The following is a 20,304-nucleotide window of genomic DNA, read 5'->3' as shown; positions in this document are numbered from 1 at the left end:
TTATTCAGTTAAAAAATGCAAAATTATTTTATTGTGAATTATTTTCTTTTTCGCTGCTAAGATAAGAAACGAATCAATGTGTAATTTAATTTTAAAAATCTGGAAAAGGACCTCAAACTTGTACAGCCACACTTTGGACCAACAGGCTGGTTCTGAAATAATTCACAATCAAACGAATCGGATCTGATGGGATTAAATGATCAGATGAGCATAAAATACTCAAAATGTTCTGCTTTTAGCTTTTATTTTAACGTAACATTTAGATGTTTTATTCAACTTTTTCTCAGATTATTACAAAAACTTCAACAGACTTTTTTCATTTATTTCCTTAATTGTCAGATTAATTCTGTTAATCTTCCCTTCATTTCTGCATTTATTTTGAGTCTTGCCTTGATTTCCATATTTAGTTTTGCTTTAATTCCTGCATTTGCTGCCTTGTTAGTTCCAACATTCCTCCTTTCGTTTGTTTCCTTTTCCCCACTTTTAGTTCTGAATGTATTCCGTCTTTGCAGCTTTTATCTCCATCTTTATTCTCATCTTAACTTTTACATTTATTCTTTATTTTACTCCTTTACCAATGTTTCTACCATTCCTTGATTCATTTTTACCTCCCTGCCTTTATTTATTCATTCATTCATTTTTTTTATTTTTTTACTAATTGACAATTTAAGGTTTTGGATAAACTTTGGATTTAAAGGAGAAGAAAGAACCGATCCGTTGTTCAGATAATAGAAATTAAAAGATGGAAAATCAAACATAAAGTTAATCTTGAGTTAAAAGCTGGTGGTGAATTTTCTGGAATTGTTTCTGTTTATTGCTTTATTTTGTTTCATCTCTTTTTCTTTCTTGTAATTCTCACAGATTAAGATGTGAAGTTAGTTTTTTATTTTACCAGTGGAGGGCGCCATTTCTCTTCTAAGGTGTCCAGATCCAAACCTTTACTCATGTTAATTTAGTTAATTTTAAAATAAATATTGTGTTATTATTAAATTACTTGAAAATAGTCTCAAAACAACAATATTATCATTTATTATAGAACAATTTATCGTCCAGGAACATTTGTTATCGTGTCAGACGTGGGAATGTCAATATTTCAGTTCAATCTCATTGAAAACTTTGCAGTTTTTCCGGATTTCTGAACCGTGTTCTTGTTGTTTGTGTGCAGAACTCGGCGCTAACTCTGCTCTGTGAACAGGCGGACTGCTGGATTAACCGCCTTCCTCTGACCTCTGACCCTTCGGCAGCCAACTGCAGCATCTACAGCCGAGGTGAGCGCTCTGCCGTCTGCCTCCGCAGAGATCCGTCAGGCCGTCAGTCTGAGTGTAAATCTGCTGGCTTCCAGGTGAGGAGCTGTTCTGTAAGGTCACCAGAGAGGTCAGGGCTGGTGGAAAGCTCCTAGCTTCTCTGACGCCGCCTCCGCCTTCCTCTTCTTCCTCCTCCTCCTCTTCCTCCCTGGCTGCCCAGCTGTCTCCTCCACTGCAGCCGGCGGTGAAGGAGGAGCCTCTGTACCCGGCGGCGCTGCGCTCCGACATCCAGCTGCTTCCCCAGCAGGCCGGCATGGCAGCCATCTTGGCGACCGCCGTGGTCAACAGTGAGTACTGCCTCACTACCTGCTGAGGCAGTATTTAAAGTTAGATGGAGATTAACCTGATAACAATATGAGATAGAAGTCCCTCAAAAAAGTTTCTAATCATTCAGAAACTTTAGGAATACTTTTTTAAAAAGTATTTTAAAGTAACATGAATCAATAATTTTTTCCAAACTTGCAGGAGTTTTCCTTGGTTTTGGCTTTTTTTTTTTTTTTTTTTGGATGGATAAAAAAGATGGATGAATGAAAATGGTTGGATGAAGATGGATGTGTCCAGTTTTCAACCTAACTTTTTCTATCGAATGTTCTTCAGTCGTTTCTAAACCTTTAGGTGTATTAAATATACAAACATGTTTGAGTTTCATGTTGGTAACTCAAAAATACAGAGATCTTTACCTATAATAAATAATAATAATAATAATAATAATAAATACTACTGCAACAGACTGGAGCAAATTATCATGTCAGCAAAGCAACGCAGAACGTCTGAAAGTAAAAATATTGTTTTTGTTCTCATAACTGAAACTCCTTACTTTAACAGACTTTTCATCATTGAATAGAAAACATTTGACTCACATTTCCAGATGCTGAGTGCTTCAGTTTTTCACTTTTTGCACATCAGTCTTAAATATTTATGGAAAACGTCATCGTATGTTGTAATGCTCAATATGGCCACTAGATGGCAGTGTAACTCTGTAGGAAATAGGCTTGCAGACGAGACACTTCATGCAGTTTTACTCTGTAGGAAGTCATTATAGGTGATTGAAAATACATAATAGAACATAATTAATGTCTGTAGCAATCATGCATCATTGTCCCTTTGTTAAGGTTTGGATTTATAGAGTATCAATAAAGTTGAATCACAACTCCTTCTCTCTCTGAATGTCTGTTTTTCTTGGTCAACAGAGGATATTTTTCCGTGCAAAGACTGTGGGATCTGGTACCGCAGTGAGCGGAACCTGCAGGCCCACCTCATGTACTACTGCGCCAGCCGGCAGAAGCAGCCGGCTGCGGCCTCTTCGCCCCCGCAGGACAAGCCCAAAGAGTCGTACCCCAACGAGCGCATCTGCCCGTTCCCACAGTGCAACAAAAGCTGCCCCAGCGCCAGCTCTCTGGAGATCCACATGCGCACACACAGTGGTGAGAGACGTCTCTTGACGTGTGGGGTGGGTGGATCGGTTGGACGCGGTTAACTTTCCCTCCACCGTCTCTTTCCTCAGGTGAGCGTCCGTTCGTTTGTCTCATCTGCCTTTCAGCCTTCACCACTAAAGCGAACTGTGAGCGCCATCTTAAGGTCCACACAGACACACTAAACGGCGTCTGTCACGGCTGCGGCTTCGTCTCCACCACGAGGGACATCCTCTACAGCCACCTGGTCACCAGCCACATGGTGTGCCAGCCGGGATCTCGCAGTGAGGTCTACTCTCCAGGACCAGGCCTTCCTAAACTGCCCCTCTCCACCGGTACGTCCAAATATCAGTAGCCGTGTTTCCATTACAAATGTGTGCAAAACCTTTACAATTTCTGATAATATGGGGAAAAAAAATACTTTATCATAATTTCAGTTACTTTTCTTGCCTCCCCAGCAGGGTAAACACTGATTATGTTAAATAGGGTTTTTAGACACCAGTAACAGTGATAGTAAAGATATATTAAGCTAGTTTTACAATTGATTCATTGAACTGGGAGGGGGTAATCACCAATTTCCTGTCAACTTTGAACATTTTTTTAACATAAAAACGCAATGGGTCGCTGGCGGACTGCCTCAGCATCCCTACCACCTGGTTGAGCAAGTTTTGTTGGGGAAACTCTGGCGTTGCTCTCGCAATGTCATTAAAAATCATGGATGTAAACATTTACATGACATGCATTCATATTTCAGCTATGGTGCTAGCGTTCATCACCTATCAGCCATTAGAGGAGACGTTGACGTCTCATTTGGGCGTTGGAGCAATAAGCCCCCTTTACTTAGGAGTGGCTACATGTACTCAGTGTTTTGGGGAAATTGTAGTCAGCAGATTTACAGAAGAGCTATGGACTCAACACATTTAAATGACAAATGAACTTTGGATGAGCTGTGCGATGCTGTGAGAGCTCTGGTGGAGCCAGCTGCTCATCGTCCAAGGAGGCCAGTGCCTACAAATAATAGCGTTACTGTTTTATACAATCTGCCATAATGCGGAAAAAGTGTTTCCATTGCAGTTTTGCAAAATTGTCATGTTTCCATTAATCCTATTTATTTTTGTAATGCCATTTTGCATAATTTTATGGTCAATGTAAATGCAGCCACCAAGACTTTGTGTCTCTGTCATTAGGGTTTGTATTAACACTCACTATCATCGACAGGTCTAAGCCCCGGAGACTCTGGTGTGGTGCTCAAGTGTCAGGTTTGCGGCCATAACTCTGACTCGCCCGCCCAGCTGCAGCAGCATGTTCGGACCCACCTGGAGGTCAGGGTCCCGGCTGAAAGGAGCCCCACTCCTCGCCAGAGCACCCCTTCGTCGGCCGAGCAACCCCAACTGTCCCCACATGAGAGGGAACCACTAGCCTGTGTTCCCAAACCAGATTCATCAAGTCCAGGAGCAAACGGGGGATCAGCAACACCTCGAGACTTCAGTTCTCCTGACGCTCAGACTTCAGAGCTGAAGATCAAGGAGGAGCCGCAGTCAGAGTCTGAGACGGAGGAGCAGCAGATGGAGATGAAAGAGGATGGGGAGGAGGAGGGTGTCGGTGGAGAGGATCCGGATCAAGAAGTACGAAAGATGACAAAGGAAGAGCCAACTATGTCCTCTTCCTGTCAAACACCGAACTCTCCAAAGAGTCCCCCTAACCCAACCGTCAAGGCTGAACCAACCAGTCCCACACCTGGTTCCAGTCCTGCCCACGCTGGAGGAACAGGTTCAGGCGTCGCAGGAGGATCAATCTTCCTTCCCCAGTACATGTTCAACCCTGAAGCAGCCATCCTGCCACAGGCATCAGAGATCCTGGCAAAGATGTCCGAGATGGTCCACAGTCGGCTGAAACAAGGCCAGGCGGTCGTTCAGAGCAACCCAGCTGCCTTCTTCACCTCCGGACCTACCACGACTGCAGCTGCAGCCACTGCCACTCCACCCCAGAAAGGAGCCACATGCTTTGAATGTGACATCACCTTCAATAACATCAACAACTACTATGCACATAAAAGGCTTTACTGCTCCAGCAGACACCAGGGAGAGGGCGCAAGCTCGGCCTCAGGGTCCGGAGTCTCTGCGCCAGCAGCTTCTGGCGGACTTCCCAGCTCGTCTCCTCAGATTGGCGCATCTAGCAGAGCCGCGTCCGTCTCTCCAACGAACTCTGAGCCTCCTGCAGGAACCGGAGTGGCAGAATCTAAGAGGCTGGTTGAGGTAAAGACAGAAACTCCTGCAGGGAAAGAAGGAGTGTCGTCCTCTTCAGAGGGTGAAGGTGGTGGAGGAGGAAGGGCAAGCGAAGGCAGTCAAAGTCCTGCCAGCGGTTCTACAGAGGACATGGAAGACGACCCTAACAAAACCTTCTGCGAGGCCTGCAACATCCGCTTCAGCCGTCATGACAACTACACCATTCACAAACGGTTCTACTGCGCGTCTCGCCATGACCCATCCAACCAGCGGGCCACCCACATGTCCAAGACCTCCAACACCGCGGCCTTCCTTCCTCAGCCCATCCGCACTCGTAAGAGGAAAAAGATGTACGAGATCCACATGGCTCGAACAGAGGCGCTAGCTAACGCCGCTGCTGCTGCCACCACCTCCGGGGCTTCTGCTCCCTCTCCCTCCGTTCTGGGTTTGGTGGTGAAGCAGGAAGTCTCTCCCGGCGGTGCGGGTGGCTCCAGCCCCGAAGGAGACGGCCCCATAGACCTGAGCAAGAGACCTCGTTTGAGGGAGACCCCTCGGCACAACAGTGGCAGCGGTATTCTCCCGGCGCTTCCTCTTACCGATTACCACAAGTGCACCGCCTGCAGCATCAGCTTCAACAGCATTGAGAACTACCTGGCCCATAAGACCTACTACTGCCCGGCCACCACTCTGCAGCCCCACACCCTGGAGCAGCTTCACAGGCTCAAGAGGTCAGCCTCCACTTCCCCTAAGAGCAGACCCCAACAGGAGCGGCTGGACCTCCTCCATCCTGCTGAGGCTAAAGCTTTGCCTGCTGAGTGGGTCGCCCAGGGTCAAGGGGCGTCCCCCAGCCCTCGCCCCTCTGCCTTACCCGCTTCTGGTGCTGCATCTCCCTCGCATGCAACGCTCGCAGCCACTCCAGGAGCCGGAGCTAAAGGAGCGGCTGCCACTTCCTCCCTAGCAGTCTGCCCGTACTGTCCAAACCGGCCCATCACCTGCGACCTGGTGGAGCACTTCAAGACCACCCATGGGCTGGTCCTAACCGTTCAGCCTCCACCGGAGACCCCGCAGCGGCCCAGCAGGGCGGTCAGCCGCAGCCCAAGCCTCAGTCCCAGGGATGGGGTCACTGGAGCCACCACCCCCACATACCCGGCCAAGATGGCCTCCCGAGTCCACAGAGACAGCGTTAACGGACAGACCTGCAGCGGCACCGCTTCCCCTGCGTCCCCGCAGGTGAACGGCAGCCCGTCAGCTGGGGGAGGATCGCCTTCTTCTGCCTCACCCCTCCCCGTGTCTCCGCCCCGTGCCCCCTCTCTGACTGTCTCACCCGTGCCTGAAGCTCCGCGGGAGAAGGTGGCGCCCGTCCACCTTCCCGAGAGCACGGCATCCAATCCCATCGCCGGACCCAAAATGGCGGTAATCTCTCCGGTCCAGAACGGTAACTCCCGCTTCTGCCGGCTGTGCAACATCAAGTTCAGCAGCCTCTCTACGTTCATAGCTCACAAGAAATACTACTGCTCTTCCCACAGCGCTGAACATGTCAAGTGAGCTCTGTAATCTCTCTTCTTCCCCTTCTCCTGTGTCTTTCTGAGTGGATTGAACGCAGAGAGGCGCCCCCTGCTGGAGGAACCAACACGGATGACTGTTACGTCCCATCCTCTGCAGGTGGTGTTACGAACTCAGTGGTTTCCTCTCCAAATGGGTCAGTTTTCACACACTAAGAGCTGAGACACGTCCTCTTCACCTTTCCGACCTGAACGGAGGGATATTTCAAACAGACTCGATCGTTGTTAATGTTTTTATTCTCTGTGCATAATGTATGATGTCTGAAAAACAGAAATCTATGATGCTTTTGTTTCAACACTGGCTCTTTTTTTGTTAGTTTTTTTCTGGGTGGGAGAAGCAGAGATCACCGTGTTACTAATTTACCGAAGGATGGACGCTTTCTTTTCATACGCGCAACATTGTTTTTATTTTTTCTTCAAAGAGCAAGGGAGAAAAGAAATGTGAAATATTTATCTTTGAGTCCTCACTGATTTCACGTCGACGGAAAACTACCTACCTGTTGTCTGAGAGTATTTGTATTTTTTATTTGTATATTTTTTCATACTGTTCGAAGGCCGTGTTTGGATCAGGTGTGCTGAAGTGACTTTTCTAAGTGTAGATATGTAATATCTTCTCACAGTAATCACTGGGATCACACTGAGCTTTGTTATTATCACGTTAGCGTTTTGTTAGCTGGTGGTGAGGTTTGTGTTCATTTTTATTTTTTTCGTCTCTGCTTGTTGCTGATTAGATGTTCGATTAGATCGCAGCGGCTCGCTGATTGTTGAAGATGATGATGAAGCCCTGCGGGTTTCAGGTTAAAGTAGTTTTTACCCGGTGATGAAGGCACAACATTGTGTTTACGCCACATGTTCCCATGCAGCAGGACAGTGTTAGCTCAAACTGTGAATACTTTTTGATTTGGAAAGGACGCGTCAGGACGCAGTGGGGGCGATCTGTCACATCATCACTCAGTCTGATAGGCTGGCACTTAACGCTTCACGGACCCCAGGCCTGAAAAACTAAACTCATTTTAACCTCATGTTCCCTTAGAATACTATTTATTCTTCCAACATTTTGGATTTGATCTGATCAGACACATAAACAGCCTGAAAACTGTCAAAATTAAGAAGTTAACAAAGCAAACTATTTTTTGCTGCTGATTTAAAGGTCCATTATGTGGGATTTAGTGCCACCTAGTGGCTAAGTTAGAACTTCTGCTAAATATTGTTGGTTTGGTTTGTCCCCTCTCTGTTACAGTAGGTGTTTGTTGAAATCTCACCAAGTATTTTTGGTCTAGCTTCTAGTATCTTAACACACTAGAAATAAGGCAAAACTAACTCACAAGTAACTTTTCAGCGAGATGGAGGAGCTTGTTTTAAGTAAATAAGTTATTAATGTTGATGAGACTGAAAATCTCTTGTTATAAGTGAAATATTCTGCCAGTGGAACTAGTTTCTTAATCACTTTTAAGGACTTATTTATCTAAAACCAGCTCCTATAATTGCTGAAAAGTTACTTGTAAGTTATTTTGGTCTTATTTCAAGATATTTGCACCAGAACATTGACATTTTGTAGATAGAAAAAAAGTGGTTCCACCAAAACATTCAGAAGTTTTCTGGAAAAGACAAGTAAATTTCTGAGCCCTAAAAAGTCAAGCATTTGTTAGAAACAACTCAGAAATTTTTAGATTAATTTCAGAAAATTTCTAGAAAAAACACAAATTTCACAAAAATCTGGAATTTTTTACTTTTGAAACTCAGAAAAATTCCAAAAATCAAAGATTTTTACTGCTAAACTTAAATATGTTCATGTTTTTTCTAACGTATTTCTCAGATTAATCTTTCTAGTAATTCTTTTATTTTTCAAACTCAGAAATTGACATTGGAAAATCCCAATTTTATGCTTAGCAGTATAAAATAATATGACAATGGGAACAAGAACATTTTCATCAAGATTAAGGACTTAAAACCAGCTCCTGTGTCTTCCTGAAAAGTTACTTGTAAGTTAATTTTGTCTTATGTGACATTAAGATATTTACACTAGAAACAAGACCAAAATACTTGGTAAGATTTGGTGTTTTTGCAGTCTGGACTGTTGTGACGGCAGTCGCTCCACCCTCATCGTACCATTATGGACCTAGAACTAAATGGAGCCCAGAAATGGTTCGGGTCAGTCAAATGTCCCGCTTTTATAATTGAAATAGACTAAATATCATACCAAATCGCACTGACCCGTACCGTACAATACCGAGGCATTGGTCAAACACAACGGTTAATAATTGGTTTTCTGCAGGTTGATCATGTGAGACCAAGTCTGTGACCCAGTCAGGGTTTCTGACTGGGAGGTTTAGGCAATAAAACTACCAGTTTGACCAGATTTAACCTTGATGCCACCAATTCTCACCTAGAAAATTCTGTTAAATGAGACATAATGAAGGATTCTTTAATAACTTTCACACTGGATGAAGACCTTGCTACTCTGTTTTGGACCTAAACAATCTTCTGGACGTGGTTGGAAACTTGACCTGCTGCACTCTTAGCATGCCACCATTCTTGTCATCACCATTCTTCATGTCAGAGAGACATTTCATCACTCTATAGATCTGTGGCATGATCTTACCATGACCACGACGCCGAAAAACACAAAATCCTACCAAGTTATTTGGTCTAAGTTTGAGTGTAAACTTGAAATAACTTTTCAGAAAGACTTGGGAGCTTGTTTTAGGTCAATAATTCCTTAATGTTGACTGAAACAACTTATAAACCATTAAACAAGACATTTTCTGCCTGTGGAACCAGTACTTTAATTCTGCCCCATTGAAATGAATGTAAAACCTTAAAAATTCTGCCAAATTCAGCAAAACTTTGTGCTTTTTGACAGTTTATACATCAACTTAGAAAGTCCAATCACCTTCTAAACTAGTTAAAAGATGTCAGTCTGTCTTCTTAAGATTTGGCTTTTTGATATGTCTTTCAGTTTTTATAATATCCTGATTTAAGTTTTATGCAATTTTTTGGCCATTGTTATTTTTACAGTGTAATCCAAAACGGACAGAGTGCGCCCTCTAGTGACTGCCACTTTTCCAACTGTGACTGCCTCTTCACAAAATGCTGCTGTCTTAATTTTTTTTCCGTTTCAATGAAGCAAATTTATTTTTGTAATTCCATTTTGCTCTTTTTTATGCAAATAGCACAAATTGGTGTCGAGCACGCAACTCCTAAATGCACAATTAGGCCTGTCACAGTAACAAACTTCACTGAACTATAAATGGTTGCAGAAATTATTGCAATAAATAACATCGTTCTTTTGAGGTAATTTAAGTAAAATATTGATGATGATAATCAAAGTTTGCAATCTTAAACATAAACATTAATTTTGCAAAAGACACACAGTGGAGCTGGAAGACATGCTAACTCTCTCCCAAAAAACAAAACAACCATAAACAATAAATAAAATGGCGATAAAAACCATGAACAACTGAAATCGTATTGAAGTGGATTATAGAGTCTGATAATTGCTCTTCAGTTTAAATTTATAATGCGACTAACTGGTGGATTTTCTGGGCATGCTCAGAGCGCTTCATGACAGGAAGTAGGTTTTGATGCATTGTGGTTTGGTCTCCATCCATTTCCAGGTCCTCTTAGTAAATCCTGTTTGTGTTGTTTATATATAAAATATTCAGATCTCTGATTTCTGGAACGTGCTACTAAAGTTTTATGAGAGTAGAAGTTCCTAAATTCTCCTTCAGTTTTTAGCTGCTTGTGTTTCCTGCAGCCTGAAACTCAGTCTGTTGCCACAGTGACAGGAAGACAAACATTCACTGCAAAAACATAAATGCTACCAAGTATTTTTGTCTAGTTTATAATGCAGATATCTTCAGACATTTGAAATAAGACAAAACTAACTTATAAGTAAATGTTCAGAAGATACAGTAGCTTGTTTTGAGCCAATAATTCCTACTTTTTCTACTGGCAGATGATTTCACTTATAACAAGGGGAAAATGTTTTGTTATAATCTGCCAGTGGAACAAGAACTTTTTAATAATTATTGACTTATTTTGCTGAAGTTTCTTGTAAGTTAGTTTTATCTTATTCCAAAGGCAGACAGAAGTGGTTGGTAGGGTTTTTTGCGTGTTTGAACTGTTTTCATGCCGTTCGTCGCCCCGCTGTGCTCTGCAGCTCTGACACCGCTGAGGGAACCGAGCGCCCAGTTGAACTCAGCCCCAGTTTGTTGCACTGTGTCAAAATGTGCTGAATGTTTTTAGATTTAGCTACTTTTTTTTTCCTAATGTATTTATGTTACGCAGCACTTTTTCCCGGCTTGAATGCGTCATCGCTCACCTTGAAGGACTTTTTCAAAGATTTTACTTTTTACTTAATTCAACATGTTTTTTGTAATGATTCCTTTGTCTATAATGGAGAAAATCACATCGAATGTCAAACACTTTTATTTCAATATTTTTTATATATTTTTTTTTCAGCTCCACTACACTCTTGTCCAAACTATGCATGGGAAATAAAACGTTCTGAGAGACACTGAGTGGTTCAGAGTGAGTCTGAGTTTCTTCTGCGTACCTGAGAGGAAGTCCTTGACTCCTCGCCGCCTGCTCGTCACTCAATTTGTTTTCTTTTCTTCAGAAAACGTGCAGAGTGCCGTTTCTGCTTCACGGAGAAAAGGCTGAATGAATCATCAGCTCTGCTTTAGAAATGAACCTGTGTGGGCTTATTCAGAGCTCCAGGGCCGAAACCATTCGCTGTGCGTAAAACGAGCCGATCCGGAGCGCGGCCTTCAATTCGGGGATTCAAAACCAAACGGAAGCCATCTTGGCATCACAGCGGAACAAGCAGGAAGGAAACTGATATTTAACTTTTAGTTAGGAAAGTTACAAAAACACAAAAGCATGATGTTGCTCCAGAAAAACTGATTAAACTTGTACAAATATATGACTAATTATATTTAATAGTAAGAGGATGTCCAAAGTGGGGCTCGGGGGCCATTTGTGGCCCTTGGATACATTTTGTGTGGCCCTGACTGCAATTCAAGAACGGCACACTGTGAGCCTCTGACTCTTTCTGTAATTTATATTTTCCCTTTTATCATTTTTCTTTTTTCCATTTTCCTTTAATTTTTTTGTTTTGTAAAATAAAATTTTTCTTACATTTTACTTTTGTTTTTTTAAGCTTTTTTTGTTTCTTTTCTTTTCATAAACTTTCTTTTTTCCTATAACTTTTTTCCTCTTTTCTTTCATTTTATTTTTATTTTTTTTTACTTTTTTTCTTAATATTTTCTTAAAATTGTTTTTTTTCTGATTTTTCATTTTACTTTTTTCATTTTCTTTTCATGAACGTAGAACTTTTTCCTTTACTATACATATTTTTTCCATCTGCATCAATGATGCTGGACTGGACTAATCATTGTTCTCTCATTATAAATGGTTTCTACATCCCATAATAGTATATATTCCAGTTGGTGAGTCGAACCACTGACCGCTGTCATGGTGCAGGACTGGATGCCGGTTTGCAGGTTTCGTGTCTGCAGCTGCACGCAGCCCCTCAGTGACGCTCTAGGGAACCTGTTGCTGCTGTCAGTTAGCGTTAGCTTCAAAGATGGATCTGTAACATGTGTTTTCAATCCAGCAGCTGACAGCTGGGATCCTGCAGCGATGGAAGGAGCCGCTCTAACATCAGGGAATCAAAGTCGCTCGACGTGCTTCCTGTTTTTATGTCCAATCATAAAATGAACAGAGAAAAAGCCTGAAAAGGTCGTGTCAGACCATCTGTCCTAAAATTGAAAATTTAATTAGTAATTCTTGAGATAAGGGACAAAATGAGTAAAAAAAACATTATAATTATTCCTTAAACTTATGTATTCAAATATGACAAATAATGTTTAGGAAATGTAAAGACGTCAGCTCCCAGTGGAAACATTGTTTTAAAAGTTCCATTTTTACTGGACCTCACCCAGAACTTTGTCAACACCATCTGACAAAAATAAATATAAAATTATTTTTTTAATGACCCTGTTAGTGATATTTTTACTCAGTTTTACAGATAGGATATTTAAAACAAAAACGAGCTAACCAGAGCGAACCGAAACTAGCCAGAGCGAACTGAAGCTAACCAGAGCCAACTGAAGCAACCCAGAGCTAACAGGAGCTAGCCAAAGCTAACCAGAGCGAACCGAAACTAGCCGAAGCTAACCAGAGCTAACTAACCAGAGCTAACTAAAGCTAACCAGAGCCAACTGAAGCTACCCAGAGCTAACAGGAGCTAGCTAAAGCTAACCAGAGCGAACCGAAACTAGCCGAAGCTAACCAGAGCTAACTAACCAGAGCTAACTAAAGCTAACTAAAGCTAACCAGAGCTAACTAAAGCTAACCAGAGCTGCCTTGCCCTCCAGCAAAGGAAGAAACAGGAAGTGGTGACTCAGCATTTCTGATGCCCCCCCCCAATAAAGGCTGATTTTGTTTACATTGCTTTAATGTCTGACGGTGTTGACAAAAACCTGGGACACAATTCCAATTTAGTTGGAAAATATATAAAAATTGCTGTATATAAATATCTGGTTTCAACAGTATGAACCGGATCAGCCATGCGGCGGAGCACCGCAGAGTCATCGATGAATGAAGACATGAGGAAGGTGTCAAAACAGACACAGGAGGTCAGGAGGAGCAGCAGTTCAGGGAAGCGCTCAACACTCCACAGCGTGGACCAGGGGCCACGCCGAAACACCGATCCGATGACAAAAGAGCCGGAGCGAGACGGAGAGAGCAGCAGCTGTCTGGAGGAGCAGTGAGACGGGACGGATCGTGTCCTCAACAAGGTCCCGCATGTCTCCTGACAGCCGGCTCGTCCGCTGATGTCACCACGGCGCCTTCAGGCTGTCGTTTGTTGTTCTGTTCTGCTCAAACTGACCGAATGTGTCGTCCTCAGGAGAAGGACGAGTCTGGCCTCCAAAAGAAAAACCTCCAGGAGAAACGAGTCGAATGGTTCAGACGCTCTCTGCAGGAAAAACAAAAAATGTTTTCTGATGATGCTGGAACCGAAGAATGACGGTCAGGGCTGCTACCATGGCAACACACCTAACAGATGAAGATAAACGCATCCATCCATCAATCGTCTTCCATGGATGTTAAACCGGATGCATTTCTTGCTTCTTCAATCTTTAATTGTTAAATCCAATAAACAGATGAAGATTTTTTGGAATCAGCAGAGAAAGTTTGGTCATTTTTCCTGTCTGAAACCTTCAGATTCATTTTCTTTACCATCATGGGTCAATTAAGAGACATTAAGTAAATTATCTGGACCTGCAGATCATCCAGAACCATCAGCCGTTTTGCTCGGTAGGCAGAATCTTCCTCCCAGTCTGAGGATGATGAGTCAGCGGCTGCCACCGAGACGGTAAACTCTGATTCACTGCTCCTGACCGAGGCGCTCAACCCAAATGTGAAATAACGACGGAGGAGGCCGGCGCTCGCAGCCGAAGTCAAACGTATCCAAATTCAGCAGAGCGGAGCAAACTAACTGCTGACTCTGTCTGCTCCAGTCCCACACAAATCAGCCGAGTCCGTTCAGACGTTAGAGCCCAGAGGGGGTGAAAGGCCTCAGAACCACCCAATCACATCACAACCTGTAACCTGAGCTGTCATGGCGTCTGCCAGGCTCCTGGAAACGCACGGCGCTGGAAACGTCAGACAGCAGGAACGTAAAATCATGAAATACAACTCGGGTCTGACAGGTGACGAAAACCCAAAATGGAGTTCAACCAAATCAAAATACTGGGTCCTTATGATGTCAAACTCTAATCAGGTGATCAACTAAAGCACCTGCAGTTTTCTGAACCTCAGCCTGGAAGATAAATAGATCAGTTGGTTGGTATGAAGGTTGGTAAGAAAAGGTGGGTAGGATTAGGTAGGATTAGGTAAATTAGATAGGATTAGGTAAATTAGGTAGGATTAGGTGAGTTAGGTAGGATTAGGTAAATTAGGTAGGTTAGGTAGGATTAGGTGGGTTAGGTAGGATTAGGTAAATTAGGTAGGTTAGGTAGGTTTGATAACACAGTAAGAAAACAGGATCAACCCGGTTTTCTGACACACTGAACTTCAACTGTTGGGGAGAAAAACACACAGAACCAATAAAAAGCAGACATTTCTCCCATTATTCTTTAATTGCTGCATAATTATCTGGGAGTGGAAGGAGCGGCAGCCAGGCTCCCTCTGATCCTCTGAAGGTTTTCACTGCATCAATCAGGCGACTGGCGTCACGACCCGCTGCATAAAAGTGGCACAAACTGTGACACACACGTACTGTTATAACCTGGCGCTGAAGACAAGTTTAAAATTAACAGTGACAATTAGAAAGACTGAAAAGTGAGCCGAAGAAACTCATCTGACAGCCTGTTTTCTGCTTTATGCCATCATGTTGGAACAGACGTTTCCTTGAAGTCCTTCTCACACGTTGCAGGATAATTACACGTTATTACAGGCGAGATGCCAACTCACCTGTAACCGTACTCGTTTTATCCGTGGAAAGTCACTGCTGGTAGCTTTCTATGAAGGCCAAACTTTATCCGCTTCAAGGAAAAGAGAACAAAAAGGCAGAAAGCCAACCTGAGCCGCACCGATGCTTTCAGGTTTCATCATCCAGGTGGATCAGGACAAGCTTTTAGGTTTTCTCTCTGACGTTTTCGTTTCTGCGTGCAAATTCTACCAAAAGTACGACGACGCATTTGGGCCACTGAAAAAACTAGAGGAGAAGATTTTTACCAAGCCTTCAGAAATTTTTAGACTAATCTCAGAAAATTAATTGAAAAAAGTGAAATTTCTTAGTTCGAAAAGTTAGATATTTGCAAGAAAACAAATTTGAGATCAATCTCAGAAATATTTTAGAAAAATACTGACATTTTTAGATCAAACATTTTTCTGCCAAGTTTAAAATTTGCTAGAAAAATTTGCAAATTTTAAGATTAATCTCAGAAATGTACTAGAAAGAACATAGAAATGTCTGCATTTCAAAAGTTGAAAACTTTTGAGAAAAAAAATCTCAAATTTTGAGGTTAATTTCAGAAATATTTTAGAAAAAACAAAAAAAGTAGCTCAAAAAGTTAAACATAAAGTTAAAATCTCCAAAACTTTTAGATTAATGTTAGAATTAATTAGATTAATCTCAGAAATTTTCTAAAAAAATAAAATAAAATGTCAGAATTTCAAATTGGAAAACGTTCGAGAGAAAATCAAAAATTTTGAGGTTAATCTCAGAAATACTTTAGAAAAAAATTCTGAGCTCAAAAGGTCTGACATTTCAGAAATTTTTAGGTTAATCTGAGAAATAGTTTAGAAAAAAAATGGACTTTTTTTTTAGCTCAAAAAGTTAAAAATTTTCTAGAAAAATTCAAACATTTCAGGATTAATTTCAGAAAATTTTAAAAAAGTTTTTAAAAATTCAGCTTTTGATACTCAAATTAGTTTGGAAATATCAGATTTTTTCAAGCAAATTTTCAACTTTTCAAACTCAGAAATTTGACATTTTTTCTAGAAAATTTCTGAGAATCTAAAAATTTCTAAGTTTTTTGGCGGAAACATGCTCCGTTTTTTCCATCAGTGGCTGTAATACGCCGTTATATTAAGAGTTCTAAAAAAATGAAACTTCTGCAAGACTTCTGCCAGATTATAGGAGCAGCATGTTTTTCCATCTTTAGCCATTTCCCTGTAAGCGTTGGATCAGACCGGAGCCAAACGACCCTCACAACTGTTCACACACTCCCACTCAGTCTGCGCGTTAGTCACCGCCGCCTCTGACTAACACACACTCTCTAAATCTGCCGCCTTCCCCGGCGAGCCGAAGCAGGATCCAAAATATCACACCAGAGAGTTCGTGTCGAGTCCGATCTGCTCATGTTTCTCTCTTTGGAAGATCGAACACAAATTCTTAGCCTCAAAACTGAAATAGAAAACTAACGAGGCAACACACTTTGAGATTTAGTGTTTTATTCCGTCCAAACAGACAGAATGTTTGGATAAAAACATGAACTTTGTTAAAGTCCAAAGTCTGACACAAAAACCAAACAGCTTCAGATTCTTCAGTTGAATCAACGATAAATTTCAAACATAAGACAGAAAAGACACAAAATACAGTTTAAGTTCCAACATGTCAAACCGGTTTCCAGACAGTTTGTTGCATTAAAAGAAGAGTTTAATTTTAGCGCAGCTACCATGTTTATAAATGCATTTATGGAGCTAAATTAGGGCAAAATGTTTTGTTAATGTAAAAATAGCTTGTAATCAGAAGTCTAAAACTTAAATACGAAACCTGAGTTTTAGTCTAAAACGTGAAAACTAAACAATTTATCCAAACTGAAAATCAGGGAGTCATTTTTAAAATATTGATTTAATTCTGGAAGTATTTCTGAATAAATTATAACATTTTAATTTTTACATATTTTTTTCAATTCACCTTTTATCTTTTTAGGATGAAATCTTATTCTTTTTTACAGCTTCAAATAATTTTTCCCCACTTTCAATTTCAAGTTTTAGGTTTCTTTATCAGAATATATTTTCTTCAAATTAACAAAACTCTTGTCGCTAATTTTGCTCCATATGTATTAAATAAAATTAAAATCTAAGGAAATCTACAAAGCAGTCACTGCTTGAAAACTAGAGAATCTACAAACATTATTATTATTATTATTATTATTATTATCATCAGCTTTTTTATTTATGTATTGAATCGCAGCGCAACGTTCTACAAATCACATAAAATTATGAGATTAAATCAGTCTGAATGTTTTACACACAGGATTTAAAATCTGACAGTGACCTCTGCGTTGGTCTCTTTGTTTCTGTAGTGCAGATTTTAAGGTTGTGGTAAAATAATTCCCCTTTCACTCTTTATTTAAACGACCTTTTGGTTTTAATTATTCTGCGTCTAAAACCGTCTAACAAACCGAGACTCAGCAGGTCTAGAACAAGGTAAAACCAGAGGAATGTTAATGAGTTTAAAGCCCCTGCGCGTGCGCGTGCACGCACACACACACACACACACACACACACACACACACACACACACACACACACACACACACACTCTCCACCCACATTACTGTACCTACATGTGGTTTCCATGGAGAACATTAACACGTCTTTGATAAGAATGACTCATTCATTTCTGGGTATAATCAGCTCTCTGCTCCGTCCCCCTCCGCCTGTGATCTGATGACACGTTTCCCTCGGACTCTGCAGCCATGCCAGGCGCCGCGCCGCGGGGGTCCGGACGCCCGACCATCAACGCCCACGCAGACGGCTGCAAAGGTGTGAAAGCTGAAAAGAGAAGCAGCAGCTCAGGTGGAGAAGGATCAGGTCTGATGTTAAAATGGGGATTAAATGGGGTCAGTAATGAATGCTTCATTTATGCACACACTGGATGAATGCACTGGTTTTAGATAAGGTTCACCTTTGACATGAGAGAAAGACGTCACATTATGAACAACATCAGGGCTGCAGGGTTTCCTACAAAAGAAACTACAGAAATCTGTCCAATGCTCTGTTGACTACTGTTAAGGTCACTGCAGAAAGAAATAAGGGAGTACATCTCTGCCAAAAACCCAGGATAAAATGGAAACATTTCTGAGCTCCAAAAGTTCAAAACTTGTTAATAAAATGCTGAAATTTTTAGATTAAGCTCAGAAGTTTCTAGAAAATACAAACAGGAAATTTGGGAGATTGAATAATAAAAAAAAATTTAAGAAAAAAATTCAAGTTTTCTAGAAAAAAAAATTAAATATTCTGAGTTAGAAAAGTTGAAAATTTGCCAAAGAAAGGGACCTATTTTATTTAATCTCTGATTTTAAAAAAGGCAATTTCTGAATTTAAAGAGTTGAACATTTGCCAGAAAACTCAGAAATGTTTCAGAGTAACCTGAGAAAGAAATTTCTAATCTCAAAAAGTTTAAAAGAATTTCTGAGTGAAAAGTCAAAAAAATTTAACTTCTCAAACTTTTTGTAGAATTTTTTTTTAGATTAATACAGAAGTCTCTTTTTTCTTTGGACTTTTCAAACTCTGACATTTGTGAGCTTCTGGCAGAAATTTACTCCAAACAAAAAAGGGGAAAACAAAAAACATTAAAACATGACATCACAGTTCAATGAGTCCACTCAGATTATAACGATCATAATTGCCATAATTTGCTCCATTATTGGAAGATAATTAATGAGGTTTTTAACGAGCCGGCCGGCCGCCGACTGGCTGCGTGTCGGAGTTTGACTCTGCAGCAGCAAAGCGTCTTGAAAGCCTCAGGCTGTAAATCAACATTCTGCGCTGAACTCCAGCGGCAAAGCGAATCGTCATTCTGCTGGTGTGAAGGTTTTAATCCAGGTAGACAGAGCGGATTATCTGGATTATATTAGAGAGCATGTAGTCCTCGTGTCTGAAATCGATCAGCAGAATCAGGAGTTTCTTATTTTATTGTCCTGGAGCTGAGCTGCTTTCTGCTCCAAACTGAACGTTTTTGAAACCAACAGGTTTGATATGAGCCTTAAGAAGCTGCAGAAGAATTCACACTGAACACTTTAAATCACATTACAGCCTTTGACTGCAACAATTCACTGATAAAAAACAAAACGGAGCATCACTCTGAAGTTATTCCATTTTCTTAACCAAACAAATCTGAAAAGTGTGGAGTGCATTTGCACCAGCGTATGTCTCAAATATCAGACTTCACTGTAAAAACACCAAATCTTACCAAGTATTTTGGTCTAGTTCAAATATTTTAGTGCACCTCAAATGAGACGAAAACAACTTGTAGGTAACTTTTCAACAAAACATGGAGTAAAAAAATACTTAATATTGATGAAAATGTTTTAGTTCTACTGGTAGATTATCAACTTATAACAAGACATTTTCCCTGTTATCAGTGAAATAATCTGCCCAGCAGGTTTTTTTATTGTAATTCCACAATCCCACAATGTTAATTGTGACTTTATTGCAAATTTTCTGCAAATAATTGTCAAAAATACTGATAAATGATAAACTGTTAGTATTCCTCACTTTTTGCCTCTCTGCTGCCTCTGCCTCACTGAAGTCCAGTTTTAATCCTCCTTTCTTGCTTTAGTTAATTTTTTGCTGTTATTTATTCATATATAATTGGTTATTTATTTCATAGATCAATATTTCTGCTTTTTCGTCTGTAATGTTTGTTTTATATGCACAAATTGGTGGATTTGTTAATATTTTAACAGTTTGTTGTTGGATTTTGTCCGGCCCTTTAAATTCGTTCTTGGTCTTGATGAGGCCCACAGTCAGAATCATTTTCCCTGCTGCAGGTAAAGGAAACCTGCCTCTGTTGCTCTGTGGTGGGTTTGGCAGCAGGAGGCAGGATGAGCCGGTGCAGATAAAGGATGGAGATGTTTGGGAGCAGATTAAATCCTCTGAGTGATTCTGTCCTGGAGCTGCAGGTGAAAAACAACCTTTGAGCTTCGACGTAAAGCAGAGAGCAATAATAATGGTCCGGTCCAGGAATCTGCATTAAACTCTCCCTCCTCCAGGCTGATCTCTGTGACACAATCATGTGTTTTTAATTTGCTGCTGCCTCTGATTCTGCAGCACAGATAAAATCCTCTAATTGAAGTATTTTATGCCGCTCCAGATGGCGAGCCACTTCCCATTATCACCTCAGAAAGAGTCAGCCTTTCTGCTCTTCTTGTTCCGAATCGTGTTACAGAACTTTCAACAATTAACCTCGTCCTCGTTAGACTTTCCACCATTTTCTGTTCTAACTTCAGTTCTGCAAACTTCTCCTTTTGTTGCCCAGATGTTGAAAACATTT

General features: G+C 41.1%; 1 protein-coding gene and 1 long non-coding RNA gene across 3 annotated transcripts in view; both read left to right on the top strand.

Moving 5' to 3' along the window:
* Positions 1-11,026, top strand: part of zfpm1 (zinc finger protein, FOG family member 1) — a 102,932-nt gene extending 91,906 nt beyond the window's left edge. Inside the window, exons 5-9 of one of the 2 annotated variants that reach the window (XM_014997323.2) lie at positions 1,196-1,268; positions 1,343-1,591; positions 2,495-2,728; positions 2,809-3,051; positions 3,935-11,026. In XM_014997323.2, coding sequence (XP_014852809.2) covers positions 1,196-1,268; positions 1,343-1,591; positions 2,495-2,728; positions 2,809-3,051; positions 3,935-6,486 — 3,351 coding nt within the window. In that variant the 3' untranslated portion in view covers positions 6,487-11,026. Of the gene's footprint in view, positions 1-1,165; positions 1,269-1,342; positions 1,592-2,494; positions 2,729-2,808; positions 3,052-3,934 lie in introns of both variants that reach the window. The other variant, XM_014997321.2, reaches the window with a different exon arrangement.
* Positions 11,027-13,181: 2,155 nt separating this feature from the next.
* LOC148158615 (uncharacterized) lies at positions 13,182-13,704 on the top strand. The gene is made up of 2 exons (XR_015763010.1): positions 13,182-13,309; positions 13,420-13,704. It is a non-coding gene; the product is annotated as an uncharacterized LOC148158615 (long non-coding RNA).
* The last annotated feature ends 6,600 nt before the right edge of the window (positions 13,705-20,304 follow it).

Source organism: Poecilia mexicana, unplaced genomic scaffold, assembly GCF_051168715.1.
Source record: "Poecilia mexicana isolate PSO_F unplaced genomic scaffold, ASM5116871v1 scaffold_6, whole genome shotgun sequence".
Lineage (NCBI taxonomy): Eukaryota > Metazoa > Chordata > Actinopteri > Cyprinodontiformes > Poeciliidae > Poecilia > Poecilia mexicana.
This window is presented reverse-complemented; position numbering and strand designations above follow the sequence as displayed.